Source organism: Leopardus geoffroyi, chromosome D2 (assembly GCF_018350155.1).
Source record: "Leopardus geoffroyi isolate Oge1 chromosome D2, O.geoffroyi_Oge1_pat1.0, whole genome shotgun sequence".
In the NCBI taxonomy this organism is placed as follows: Eukaryota; Metazoa; Chordata; class Mammalia; order Carnivora; family Felidae; genus Leopardus; species Leopardus geoffroyi.
The window spans coordinates 80726375-80740560 of record NC_059334.1 but is presented as its reverse complement, the minus strand read 5'-3'; the positions used below and the strand labels follow the sequence as shown (position 1 = coordinate 80740560).

At 58.4% G+C, this 14186-nt stretch overlaps 1 protein-coding gene and 1 long non-coding RNA gene across 7 annotated transcripts in view; one reads left to right on the top strand and one right to left on the bottom strand.

Moving 5' to 3' along the window:
- The window catches only part of LOC123577179 (phospholysine phosphohistidine inorganic pyrophosphate phosphatase), a 118617-nt gene that overhangs the window by 52748 nt on the left and 51683 nt on the right, over window positions 1–14186 (bottom strand). The window contains exon 7 of one of the 5 annotated variants that reach the window (XM_045439165.1): window positions 10072–10415. The exons of the other annotated variants lie outside the window; for them this stretch is intronic. Within the exon in view, the coding sequence (XP_045295121.1) occupies window positions 10259–10415 (157 nt within the window). The 3' untranslated portion in view covers window positions 10072–10258. Of the gene's footprint in view, window positions 1–10071; window positions 10416–14186 lie in introns of those variants that run through there. 5 annotated transcript variants of the gene reach the window in all.
- LOC123577183 lies at window positions 630–9331 on the top strand. 2 transcript variants are annotated; one of them, XR_006701745.1, is made up of 3 exons: window positions 630–1293; window positions 8056–8173; window positions 9155–9331. It is a non-coding gene; the product is annotated as an uncharacterized LOC123577183 (long non-coding RNA). The 2 variants fall into 2 exon arrangements; XR_006701746.1 differs by lacking the exon at window positions 630–1293 and adding an exon at window positions 7667–7779.

The following is a 14186-nucleotide window of genomic DNA, read 5'->3' as shown; positions in this document are numbered from 1 at the left end:
TTCTATCTCCACAGCTTTGTCTATTTTGGACGTTTCTATAAATGGAAACACGCAATATGTGGCTTTCTGCGTCTGGCTTCATGCACCTGTACTGTGTTCACAAGGACCAATGCAGTGCAGCCTGAAAGGGGCTCACTCTCTTTTATGGCTGAATAACATTCCATCGTACGGGTACGCCACGTTTTGGCTCCCATTCATCAGCTGATGGGCATCTGGGCTGTTTCCGCTCTGATATCAAGAATAACGCTGCTCTGAATATTCGCATACATGTTTTTGGTGAAACATGTTTCCGATTCTTTCAAACCTAATTGTGTATTCATTAAACCTAATGTATTTTTTTTTTTTCTTAAAATGCCCCTTTTGCCCAACTTGTCTCAACTTCAAGCCTCAAAACACCTGGATTCACTCTGATATGGAGGCTGGTGGACCAGAAAGACAAAGACGGCCCGGTAAACGGCGATGCCGACCCTGAGCCCGACTGTGTTCTTAGGTAAATAACTACCCTGAGGGCTGGGGCCACTGCTGGTCAGGTGTCCTGTCAGCCGCAGCCAGAGGCGTCCTGATGGGAACAGAGGGTTATGACAGGGACCCAGGCCAGCAGCAGCAAGGAGTGCGTGTGGTGACTGACCTGAAACATTCAGGCAGGAGAACGGGAAGGCTCAGCAGCTGCAGGACACGACCGAGGAGGAATTTCGGATGGCTCTGGACTCCTCTGCGCAACTTCTCAGGCCCAAGTACGACCAAACAATTCAGCGTCTGATACTTGAGCTAAGAATACGAGCAAATACTTGGCAGGGGCCTCCCAGTGCCTGGCAGGGGCCTCGCACAGAACGCACCTCTGATAAATAAACGTGAGTGGCTGGGACCGCCATGGAAAGGCGGGACTGTGTGCGGCACCCGGCCCGGCTCCAGGCACAGCGGGCACTAAGTGACCCTGTCCCTTAGCGGCCATCCGAGGTCAGGAGAGGCTGGCAGTCCCGTGGCACGTCCCTCCCAACCCACTCTGCTCCTGAGAGGTGCCCCCTGCGGACGCTGCGCCCGCACGGAGTCCTACGCGTCCTAGACCTTCCCACCAGCTTGGCGGGCGGAGGGAGGACAGCCAGCCAGAGACACCCCGATTCCAAGCACACCCCTGACACACGCCTCCTCAGTGCCCCACATCCTGCCTCCTCGTCCATCAGAGCTGTGATGACCACTGTCCATCGCTGGGCTTCCTGAGCCCCCGACGTCAGCAGAAGAGGCTGCATTTTCTCCCCGACGGAACTTCTCAAGATGACGACGTCAGCCTTCACGGTAAGACAGACCCCAGTTCCACCTGAGGATTTGTATTAATGTTCAGGAACACGTTTTTAACACGTCTCCTGTGCTTTCCGATGTTCTCATGTTCTTGAAAACCAGTACAAGGCCTCTGGAGGAGCACAGCCGGGGGCGGATGTGGGGCTGCGAGATGGCCCCGAACAGGTGAACCGGCATAACGGCTTGTTTGGAGGCAGCAGTGATCACCTGTGGAGCTTCAGGGCTGGGGGCGGGGGGGGGGGGGGGGGGGGGGGGGGGCAGGCGCGATTCTAACTACGGGACACGCATGATCATATACCCCTCGTCCGGATGAGGATGTGGAGACACGCCTGCTCGGTCGCCTGCCCCAAGGGAGCCATCTCCCATCCCCCAGAACTTCCTGGGGCACAGAAGCCCCTCTTCCTCCAAAGGGCTGGGGGCCAGGCAGGGGCTGAGGGCCTCTTCCTGTCCTGTGTGTCGGGGGGACTACGGAGGGGCCGCCCCTGGAGAAGCTCCGTCTTTGACTTGGCTCTAGGCACCGACATCCGTGGGGCAGGGGAAGACGGGATGAGGCCGGGGAGCCACAGTCCCCCGGGGAGCTGGCCCCAATGTGTGGCTGGGTGCCAGCAACCCAGGGGACCCAACTCCATGGGTGGGTCAAAATGTAGTCGGCCACCAAGTGCTGGTGTCTGTGCCAAGACGGCCACACCCTGACCGAAGGCTTGCTGGGCACCAGATGCGTTTACTTGTGAGGTCCTGTGAGGACGGCATCCTTCTCCCCACTTCAGAGATGACAACACTGAGGCCCGACCCAGGCAGCCACAGCGCTGAAGCTTGTGCTCACAGCCCTGACCGCATCCTTCCCCTCACCCCGCACAACCTCGAGGCGGTGAGATATAAAAACACATGCCGGGTCTCCTGCAGGCAGGGGCTGACAGCCCAGAGGTGAAATCAGGGCCCGTGAAATCAAGGCAGCCGTGTCGGCTTGAGCACACCGGCCTGCCCGTGGTTAGCATCCCAAAGGGGTTCTGGGAGGTGGCTGGGCCCACCCAGCTCCCCAGACTCTGATGGTGGAATGAGGAGGGGGCTCCCCTTGCAAACAAAGATCAGTGGCCCCTGCAGGGTGTGAACCTGACTCGATTCAGGGTCATCTCTTGGATGTGTCCCGGCCTCTGCCAAGGTCAGGGCCCGTCCAGGGCACACGGAGAACCCGAGGACAGCTCCTCACACAGCCCCTGACCCTCAATGTCCCCCTCACACCTTCTCTGCACACAACCCCCTGAAGCCCAGCCCTGGCCCCTGGGGGTGAGGGCTGTGCCCCGTCTCCAGCTCGGCCCTCGGGCCTGCCTTCGTGCGTGCTCACCCACGTTTGGGCACCCAAGGCCTTATGGTGGGGCACCGACCTCCATTCTCAAGCGCTCGCTGTGAGTCATCCCATCTAACTGGGAGGTGGGCAGAGCTGGAAGGGACCTCAAGAGACTCTCTATCCAACTCCCACCTCTTCTGGAGGCTCCACAAGGGGCGGGTCCCGGCCAAGTCACAGCGGCCCCCTGTCCCACACCACCCCCTGTCCTGCATCTGCCTTAACCCTTAAGTCTCATGGTGGAAGAAAACAGGGAGACGTTTCTGACCAGCAGGTTCTTCTGGTGCCTCTGGGAATCACAGCACGTCTTGTCTATGCAGCGGGCTTAGAGTCTCGGAGAGGGAGGCACGGGCCCAACTCCAGGACGTGTGATGCTGGGTGGGCCTCCTCCAAGGGTTGGGGGGGCAAAGCACCACTCTGGCCTCTGACTTGGTAGGTGGCGCCCTGGTTCCCGCCTCAACAGGGCCAGGGCCGGGGCTGTGGCTGCCTCTATAGGAGCTGGGCCCACTGGGAAAACAAAGACTCTTCTCCCTTCTTCTTGACTTGCCTTTCCCCAGCTCTTGTCGCTCTGGCAATCTCCCCTTCACCCTTCAGAACAGCGCTCAGGCTCCACCTTTCCAGGGAGACCCCATCCACCCTCTGGGCTCACTCTGCGTCTGCGGGCTCAGCCCCCATGCCATCCAGCCCGAGAGAGAGAAACTGCCTGTTTTTACACTGGCTCCCTGCCCCGTGGACCGAAGGTTTCTGCAAAGCCAGGTCTTACTGTTCCTCTGGCAGGAGCAACACTCAGGGAGTGTTTGCAGGGTGACTGAACAACCTCTGGTCAGAGAAGCATTGCTTCCCACTACGGATGCCAGGATGACCCCTCACGGTTCCAGCCACCCACCCAGCAGACCCCCCCCCCCCCCTTAAAAGTCTGACCATGAGAGGGGCGCCTGGGTGGCTCAGCCGGTTAAGTGTCTGACTTCAGCTCAGGTCATGATCTCACACTGACAGCTTGGAGCCTGGACCCTGGATCCTGCTTCAGATGCTGTGTCTCCCTCTCTCTCTCTCTCTCTCTGCCTCTCCCTAGCTCGTGCATATGCACTTTCTCTGTCTCTCTCAAAATAAATAAACAAACAAACAAACATTAAAAAAAGAAAAAAAGTCTGACCATGAGAAAGAACAATACATGTGGTATGATTCCCTTTACAGTAAGTTCCAGAACAGGCAATCTAATCTCTGCTTTGAGAGGTCATCAGGGTGGTATTATCTCAGGGAACAAAGTGACTGGAAGAGACTCGGGGGTGGGGGGGCAGGGGGCGGGGTGGGGGGGGACTGGTCACGTTCTGCTTACACAGGTGTGTTCGCTTAATAAAAATTTGTTAAGCTTTTTACCTAAGTTCTGTACACTATTCTGTATGTTACATGTCAATAACAAGCTTTAAAAATCTAAAAAGAATCCTGACCTCCGTAAACGGAACCCTGGCACAGAGGCTAACAGTAGCCAGGGGTGCGTGGAGGCCACTCACCACCCCCTTTAGTGCGGCCAATGCTGCAACTCACGGGTGCCAGTTCCCTGCCCTTTGCCCCTGCTGCCCACACCGGTGAGGGCACAAGGCCACCCCGTGAGGAGGGTAAATCCAGGGCTGGCTGTGCCCCACCAGCCTGGGCAGGGGTGCGGCAGGGAGGAGAGGGACTCACAAACCCTCCCCCAGGATCTCCACGGCCACCTGCCAGTACACACTCATGGGACAGGTTTGTGGCCGTGGCCGCTGAAGCCCGCCTGTCACTCTCTGCCACGTGTCCTTCCCTCTGTGCCAGCAACTAGTCTGCTCCTGGTCTCCAGGGGCTCCGGGCCGGCAGGCATGGTGGGGGGGGGGGGGGACACAATTCCTCCTACCCAGGGGTTCTAGAGAGGGGAGACAGGATGGGATGACAGGGCTTTCCCTGCACCCAGGGGACCAGGAGGAACATGCCTGACTCTGACCTTCTCTGTCGCTCAGGTCAGCCCGGGATAGAGGGCAGGGGGGGCCTCCAGCCTGCCGTCCTGCTCTGGCTGGGCTGGCAGCTTCCCGAACAGGCTCCACCCGGGGGGAACTTGGCTGGGTCCCGGGGAGCTTGGCTGGGAGGCCAGGAGGCTGCAGTTCTGTGAGAGCATGACCACATCCCAGGGACAGGAGCACGCTCGGATGCGAGCAACTCTGAGTACGATCTTAAATCCAAAGCCAGGCTTCACGATTTCATTTAGTACAACTTTTTTTTTTTTTTAAGAAACAGGCAAAACAAAACACTAACTGTGATTCCCTGTGGGAGGTGGGATTGTGGATTTTCCTCCTTGTGCTTTTCTGTATTTTCCTAAAAAGGTATGGATTTCTTTCACGATCAGAAAAATCCCATTAGTTTTTTTAAAAAGAAAAAAAACCCCACATTGGAGGCCTTATCAAAAACGTTCCCCCCCCCCCCACCCTGAGGATTAATGGAGTTCTTCCAGGTAAAAATGGCTTTTCCATGTGCCACTGCGGGTGCTCTGGCCCAGACAGGCCCCGCTAAACCCACCACACGGCAGATGAGAAACGCAAGATACACCCCAGTATGCGCTCAATACCAACAACTGAATTTGTGCTGGGAGCAGCTCTGGCAGCCGAGATGTTCCATCTTGAGGGAAAGGCCCTGAGCCCAGAAAGACACCCTGTTCCCAGGCTCCTAAGTCTCGGCCTCCCTGGGGCATCTCTGCTTTGTCCCACTGGCACGATGGCTCCCAGATGGGGTGTGCAGCCCCAGGTGTGGGCGACACGGCCTCAGGCTGGCCTGTGCCGGCAGAGGGCGTCCAGGACAGATGGTACCTCCCTCCGGCCGTTCATGAACTCAGGTCACTGTGGGGCGTCTCAGTCCCTCTCTCCAATCCCTGCATACAGAGGCCAGAGAAGCTCAGGCAAGGCCAGAGTGGGCCTGATGTGGGAGGGCAGCTCCAATCTGTGAGATTCCATGAGAGTGGGAGCCCCCCGGGGAGCCCCTAGATGCCCCTCGACACGACGTGCCATGGACAGCCCCAGCCTGAGCACTCAGACTGGAAACAGAATGCCAGTGCCCACGAGCTGCTGTGTGCTCTCGGTGGGGAACCCAACTTTTCTGTGCCTCGGTTTCCCCAACTGTAAATGGGGATATATTAATACTCGCCTCCTCAGGCTGTTGTGATCATTATCTGTAAACATGTAAGTCAGCAAGTAAGTGGAAGTCACCCTGCGTCAGAGCCCCACCGATGGCCCCATTCAGAGTCACAGTACCTCCAGGCTGGCCCCAGCGGCAGACCCGGGCCCCAACTGCCTCCGGTTGTCCAGTCAGGTCTAATAAGGCACCAAGAGAAGGCTGGGAGGGCAAATGCATGACGATGGCCTTTGGTGACTCAGCCTCCGAGCCCACACGGGCTTCCACTTCCAGGAGTGTGGGCTGCAGGTGTATCTCAGGAGAGCCCCTCAAAGCCCCCTCGCTCCTTCCATCCATCAGGACGGGGACCAAGTGTGGACACAGGCTGCAGCCTGCTCTGCCACCAGGACACTCTGGCTCCAACTCTTGGGAGAGAAAAGAGCCCAGTCCTGTGGCCAGAACCTAGGACTGGGCTCAAGGGGACAGGAGAGAGAACAAGTGTCTTCTATAAACTGCCAAGCACTCTGATCCACCGGTCTTGGGGCCTGTACCCGTGCAGCCCCTTGGGGCTGGGGGCCGCATCAGGGCCTGCCGGAGACGATGCGTGTGCTCCCCACAGCCGAGGCCCCTGCAGGCCCCAGGCGCCGAGCTGCACGGGAGCACCAAGAACCATGACGGTTTTCCAGAAAGCCAGAGTGGGCAGCTGGGTGCGAGATGTCGGCCCCCACCAGCCCAGGGTCCTCTGCAAAATCCCCACTCAAACTGTGGAGAGCAGAACAGAGTAAACAGAGCAGGCTGCAAGGGGGCCAAGAACACGAGGCGGGGTCACATCAACAGTGGGGGGGTGCCAGGTGGAAGGGGCCAGCCCTCTGAGGCACTGTGCCCTGTGTCAGCAACTTCCCCCAGAACATTCTGAGAGCAGATCCAGAGATGAATGAGAGCGGGGCTCTAGACCATAGGGGAAGGTCTCTCCTTGTGTGGCTCCCCTGCTCCCAGCCCAGCCCAGCCCCGGGAGAGACCAGATAAATGCCAGCACACGGTAGGGACCCGGGGCCATGGGGACCAGGAGGGACAGGGTGGGGCCATGTGCTCAGGCTGCAGGCCCCTGCTTGGGTGGGAGACACCCCAGCCTCGGGAGGCCGGACAGCACAGGTGCACCCAGAGCATCTCCCCAGAAAAGGGCTCACACATCCACACGAGTATAGCAATGCCACAGAGTCGGTCAGGCCCAAGTGCCTGGAAGTCAAGTCCCTCCCTTCACGGTTATCCTGGGGCCCGAGTTTCCTCCAATAAAAATAACACTACCAGTATTCGCTGGGCACTCACTCCATGCCAGGAAACGTGCTGAATGCTTTCCGCAGAATACGCTGTTCTGTCCTCCCCAACCTGAGCAACGATCCTCTTAGTATTCCCATTTTAAAGATATGGAAATTGAGGCCTGAAGTGACCGGAGCAGGATGGGAAGACGGACAAGTGGCTTTGACTGGAGATGCTTTGCTCCAGCGTCCCCAACCCGCACCCTGGGGATGGGGGGGCATTCTGGTTTCAAGATGGTCGCTGAGCCACAGGGAACAGTTGGGGGCGCTCTGCTTCGCCTCACGGGCACCCCACAATTCCTCAGAGCACGTGGCTCTCCCAGAAAGAGGTCCCGCAGAACCGGTCTACACTAGAAGTCTGTCTGCCCAAGCGGCAGCAACGGTATTCTCCGATCCCACGAGGCCGAGCTAAAAATAACTCCATCCCGACAATATTTTGAGAAATAAAGCGCCTTGAAATGTCATGGGAGGTAGCACAAACTTCTCAGGAAGTGCTTCCTTCCTCCGCCACGCCTCTGTTGCAGGAATTGAGAGGCAATCAGGGCACGCACTGGTGAGCACACCCAGGCTCTAGGATGCAGTCAGCTTTCCAACAGCTGAAGGAGCCGGGCAAGTCAGAAGCCACTCGGAGGCTTACTTTTCTGTACGACGGGGTGGGCGGAAGGGACCCGGAGAGTTCCCGAGGGTTCTCCTAGATGTGTGAGTCTCCACGGAGTACCCGTCCCCATACCTTCACCGTCACTGGTATCTCCCAGATCTGCACTGCCAGCCCTTCGTGGGCAACCACGCGGTCCGGGGCAGACGTGCGTGGCCCTCTGTCTCAGGGGAGGGAGGCCTGCCCACCGTGTTCCCCTCGGCCAGGGGGGCTGAGGGGGGCTCGGAGCGGCAGTCTGCTCTCCTGAAGCTGCCAGGCGTGTGCAGACCAGGGCCTCGCAGCATCAGGCCTCTCTTTTCCTCACATCAAACATCCCACAGGGAGAAGAGAGGGCAACCGGGAGACGGCACTCTGGGAAGCAGAAGGGCAGTGGCAGGGCCGTGAGACCCACCGAGGCGGGACCTGCAGACCGCGGGAAAAGCGACAGCAAATGGCAGGGTGCTCAGCAGACCCCGCAGGGTGGGCCCAGCCCTCAGCGCCGGGGTGGGAGGCTTGGCGGGGGGGGGGAGGGGGTCACCTGGGAAGGGGGAACTGGAATGGCCCAGAAGGGGGCTCAGTCACAGCAGAGGACAAGGACTCTGCCAGGTCCTAAGAGGGTGTTTTCATCACCTGGGCCACACCTCCAATCTGAGCCCAACCTACACCCCATGTCTCTGCTCTGTGGCGGTTCACGCTTGGGGGTAGAAACCCACACACGCTTGTAACAGGGCAAAATAAGCCCAGAGGCTTCTGTTTATGATGCAGTCTACATTACTCACCCCTGGCTGAGATCTCCCCGTCCCACCCCCGAGGCAGGAGGCACAGAAAGCAGGAAACGGGGAGCCCGGCTCTTAGGACCAACCCTCACGCTGGCCACCCGGCCCTCTGGCCTCAGTACCCATCTGTGAAATGGGGGCAGTGTGATGGATGAGATAAGGCGCAGGCATTATCCACAATGAGCGCAGCCTGTAAACAGCACCTCGAGGCAGCCGTGCTGGGCGCAAGAAAGAGTGGGGCTCACGCCAGCTGCTTCCGGCCTGGAGCGGGGCAGCCAGGCAGAAGGTGCCCTGGGAGGCCTAGCCTCCCCACCTCGCCTCTGCACGGCCTGCTCTGGGCGGGCATGCCCGCCGCCCACTCTCTGCAGCCCCGATTCACGCCTCCAGCCCGAGTCCCCGCTTCCGGCAACAACGGGGAGCCCTGCCACATGGACAGAGAGCGCTAACACCCCCAACACGTTCCTAGGCCCCCAGGAGATCCCCAAGCTCCATGTTCCCAGCACCTCTCTGAGCAGCAAGGAGGAGGCAGAGACGGCAGGTGGGGAAACTGAGTCTGGGCAAGCTCACCTGGGATTCCAAGCAGAGGCTCTGGAGTCAGACACACCTGGTTCGACTCCCAGGCTATTACTGTTTCTGATGCTCAAGTTTCTCATTTAAAACCCAGAAAACTGTGTTTACCCTGCAAGCTGGTTGCACAAAGGAGGAAAAGCCCCACTGCTTACACTTGGTAAGTGCTGGATTATTCTAAAGAGATGGCTACTGGGGTGCCTGGGTGGCTCAGTTGGTTAAGCATCCGACTCTTGATTTTGGCTCAGGTTATGATCTCACAGTTTGTGAGTTCGAGCCCTGCGTCAGACTCTGCGCTAACATCGAGGAGCCTGCTTAGGTCTCTCTCTCTCTCTCTCTCTCTCTCCCCCCCCCATTCTCTCTGCCCCTCCCCACTCATGCTCTCTCTCTCTCTCTCTCAAAATAAATAAATAAACTTTATAAAGATGGCTATTAGTTTCATTACCTGAGCGATCAGGAGGCCTGAGCCATCACCTGGCGGTCCGTAGCAGAGGCAGGAGGCACAGTCCAGGTGCCCAGCCCCTCACAGCTCAGTCCATCCATCCCCCAGGAGCTAACGGACTACTGACAGCTTCCAACCTGACCCGTCAAGAGCCACTGTCCAAACCGATCCTTGCCGAATCCGACCCCACTCTCCCGGCTCGCAGCGGCAACACAAGATCTGTTTTTCAATACATCAGATTCCCAATGGTCTTCTGCCAAATGGGGGCCTGTCCTGCTTCCTGCCTGCCTTCAGAGAGTCCCTTCCACAGTGACACTGAAGCTCTCTGCTCCCCTCCCCTCCCCCAGCCCTGCCTGCCCTCAGCTCCCCCAGGCCTCGGCTTACAGAAGCCCCGACCCCCGACCCGGGATGCTTGGACTTTGGCTGCAGGACACTGCAGGACAGCTGGTCTCCCTGGAGCTCTGGGGTCCCTCGGCCTGCCCACATATTCTGCCCACCACACACGGGTCGGGGAGCAGGGCTAGAGTGTTCTCAGGCCTGCAGAGAGGAGCTGGGACACTAGGAGGCGCTACTGAGCTTCCGTCCCGGGGCGGCAGGGAGGCAGGACAGGAATTTATTTGAAATTATTTCCTATGGGGACACTGGTGCTTCCCCTCTACTAGTAGGTTCCAAACAGGTTAACCTCTTCCCCTCCTGGCTGACTCCGCCCAGAACAGGACGGGGGATGACTTCCACACGCCACCTGGATCCTGCCAGCCCCTAGATACAGTCTCCACAAGACCCGTGAGGCCTCCAGGGGGACGCTGGGGAGGGAGACCATGGAAGGTCAGGTCCATTCGGCTGTGAGGTGCACACAGGGGTGGGGTGGGCCCCTTCAGCCCCCGGCTCAATTCCTAGCCTGTCTCGGCCTCTGCACCTGTAAAAGGGAGGGTGGGGTGTGGACGGGATCTGAAGACAGTGCTCCTTGAAGCTTTCGAATGCTCGGAAGAGGCAGAACCCGTTGCCTCTGCCCAGTGGAATTCACAAGGAACCCCGATACAAACAGGACAGCTGGTCCGGCTGAACCAGGGGTAGGGCCTGGAAGCCCCACAGGGATCCCCCTAATTCTCCTGAGGGGCCAGAGCAGAACTGGGGCTTGGAGCCCCGACCTGAGGACCCTGAGCCACATTCTCTGCCCTGTGGCTCGGAGCTCCCTTGGCAGCTGTGAGTGGCTCCTCCTGGCACCAGCCCCCACCCAGCAGGACCTCACGGCACACGTCCCTGGTGGCCGACTGGACTGAACTGGAGCACCTGGGTGGCTCAGCCAGTTAAGCGTCCAGCTCTTGATTTAGGCTCGAGTCATGATCTCATGGTTCGTGAGATCGAGCCCCGAGTCAGGCTCTGTGCTCACGGCATGGAGCCTGCTTGGGATTCTCCCTCTCCCTCCCTCTCTGCTCCTCCCCTGCTGGCTCTCTCTCTCAAAATGAGTTAATAAACATTAAAAAAATAAAAATAAAAATCCACCGGACTAACTTAAAACCATACAGAAACAAATGGAGAGACAGTAATCACAGGGAACCCTGCAGTGGTGGACTATGGGTTCAAAGGCCAGCTCTCACCAGCTCTGTGACCCCAGGCAAGTTACTCAACCTCTCGGAAATAAGAATAGTCAGCCATCCCCTGGGGGGTGTTATGCTAAGTGAAATAAGACAGTCAGAGAAAGACAGATATCATACTTTCACTCACATGTGGAATTTGAGAAACTTAACAGAAGACTACGGGGAGGGGAAGGGAAAAAGATAGTTACAAACAGAGAGGGAGGGAGGCAAACCCTATGAGACTCTTAAATACAGAGAACAAACTGAGGGTTGATGGGAGGGGTGCGGGGCAAGGGAGGGGAAAACGGGTGGGCATCGAGGAGGGCACTTGGGATGAGCACTGGGTGCTGTATGGAAGCAAAGAATTGGGGGAATCTACTCTGGAAGCCAAGAGCATACTGTATACAAGGTATGTTGGCTAACTTGACAATAAATTATATTACACAAGCAAAGAAAAGAACAGTTAACCATCCCACACAGCTGCTTTGAGAGTAAATGAACCAATTTCTGGTGCAGGGGGTCCCGTGTCTGCTGCGGCCAGTTTGTGTTCTCCCAACCACCTTAGGAAGAAGACACCTTACTTCACCACCCACAGTGAGGAAGCTGAAGCACAGAGAGGTTGGGTAACCGGCCCCTGGCGAAACAGCTGAGCTGGGATTCACAGCCCTGTGTGCTTAACCACGAGGCTCCAAAGACCAGGGCACATGGGAAAATACTCAGATTCTGGCAAAGTCTTAATTTGGAACTATTTTCAAGGCCTAACTACTGCTTTATTTACTTATTTAACGTTTATTTATTTTCGACAGAGAGAGACAACATGAAAGGCAGAGGGGCAGAGACAGAAGGAGACATGGAATCCGAAGCAGGCTCCATCCAGGCTCTGAGCCATCGGCACAGAGCCTGATGCGGGGCTCGAACCCACAGAGTGTGATTTCGGGACCTGAGCCGAAGTCAGACGCTTAACCGACTGACCCAACCCAGGCGCCCCGCCTAACTGCTACTTTATGCAGCCTGATCAATGAGCTCTTCCCAGCCCTGTGTAAGCCAGAGCCAGAAGACAGGAGAGACCTCCACTCAGGCACCAGGGAGGGAGGGGACCGGGCTCATGGCAGGCTCACCCGCACCTCACGGCATCATAAAACCCAGATGGAGCACAGAGAGCAGCCCGCGCGGGGTCACAACGCCAGACATTCCATCCCTTGCCCACGGGCCGCGAAGCCCAGGCCCTTCCCCAGGCCCCCAGGCCCCCCTGCCCCTGGGTCAGGGCCGGTCGGGCTGAAAGGCGCCCACCTAGGCCTCCTGCCCTCGCCGCTGCAGCTTCTGATGAGCCACTGCTGTCCCCTCCCTGCCATCAGCTCTCTTTACAACCCCACATACAGGACATGCAAAAAAAAAAAAAAAAAAAAAATGGAGAAAAGGCTCTGGTGCTGTGCTACGAAAGACCCAGGCAGATCCCGCACCTGCCTCCACCTGCCTCCGGGGCGGGGGGGACAATGATACAAGTGCCCCCGCAGTGGCCACCCAGCTGGCTCCACGAGGGGCATCCGCTCCTGAAACACAGGCGGCCGTACCGCAGGCCTTTCTCCTGCAGCCCGCCCACCTCTCAGTCACGCGTTGGGGCCTTTAAGGGTTTCTTGCAGCGGCAGAAGGGCTCTGCTCTGGCCAGCCCGCCATCTCCAGGCTCCCATCCCGGGTTCCCTTGCGTCCTCAGCCCCCACCCCCAAACTCCGTCATTCAGAGCCTGCAGTGCGGCCAGCCCCGTGCCCGCTCGGGGCGGGACATGACGCAGGGCAAACACGGTCCCTGCCGACCGGGTGATCCCCTGGGCGGCCACCCTCACCCTACATCCCTCACCCCCTGCGTTCTGCATCTCACAGAGTCCTCTTCGAGCACCCCTCCTCCCAGCCCCTCTGGACAAACACTCTGTGCCCAGCACCGGGCTGGGAACTCCTCCTCCTCGACACTGCGGAACACACAGCAGGTGCTTGCAAAGCTGAGCCGCCTCTCAGATGTGCTCCCGGTGGCAGCAGCAGGCGGCCGACGTGGGCCACGTCTCCTAGCACGGGGGTGAGGGCGGCGGAGAGCAGGTGCCCCAGTAAGCTGGGGTAGAGCCTACTGCACTCGGGCTTTTTAAAGAAAAGCCAGCTTTTCCAGTCGAGCGTCTCTCCCCCGAGGGAGGCTTGTGGTGTGCCGGGCCATGCTGGCGGGCTGCCACAAGGCTACAAGCAGGAAGAAAAATAAGCATGGCTGTACCCGGACTCTTCCCGCCCCGCCGTCCATGAGCACTGCCATCCCCCCGCACACGGGGAGGCCAAGAGCTGGTCTGCGAGAATGTCTTGGAAATCGGAGGACGTGGTCTCTCGGGGCGAATTTTCAAAGCGGTGCCGTGACCGTGATTCCACCCAGAGGTGGGGGCCTGGCTGGGCCTGCCCTCAGGAGGGCCCCAGAGTTCTGGAGGGTCGGGCCCGGCTGTGCTGTGCACACCTGTCATATCACTGACCTATCCCCCCCACAGTTGGGTATTTATTGGGCTCCTCCTTTGTACCAAAGGGAGTACTTCCCCCTAAACCCTCATTTTACAGATGAGAAAACTGAGGCTCGGCGTTTCTTCCAGCTGGTAAGTGGCAGAGCCAGGACACGAGCCTGGGGCTCCCCTCTGTCTATGCTCTTCCACACTCACCCTTCCAAGCAGCAGCCCAGGTGAGTGCCCGGAAGCCAAGGACAAATGGTCCCTTCTCCCACACAAACACGTACACGACAGGGCTAGGCTTTCATCCAGGCATAGGGACAACTGTGACAGACGAATGCCCTGGAATGGCCTTACTGGCTGGGGTGACCTTAGATGAGTGGGCTTCTTCCCCAGAAAACAGCAGACTTTCTCCGCCTACTCTGAGGCTCGGAAGGGGGCCCCAAACGTGACAATGGCTGGGAAGCCGAAAGGCCCCTGCCAGTGGAAGACGGTTGCTGCTCAGTTTCACAAATGCAGAGCGTCCAACACGGGCAAGGCATCGTGGGGAAAACAAAACTGGCAAAGACTCATCCCTTCACGTACAAAGCAGGGCGGGAGACAGCAGGGAGGAGGACGAGGCAGCGGAAGTCTGGGGTCTTCC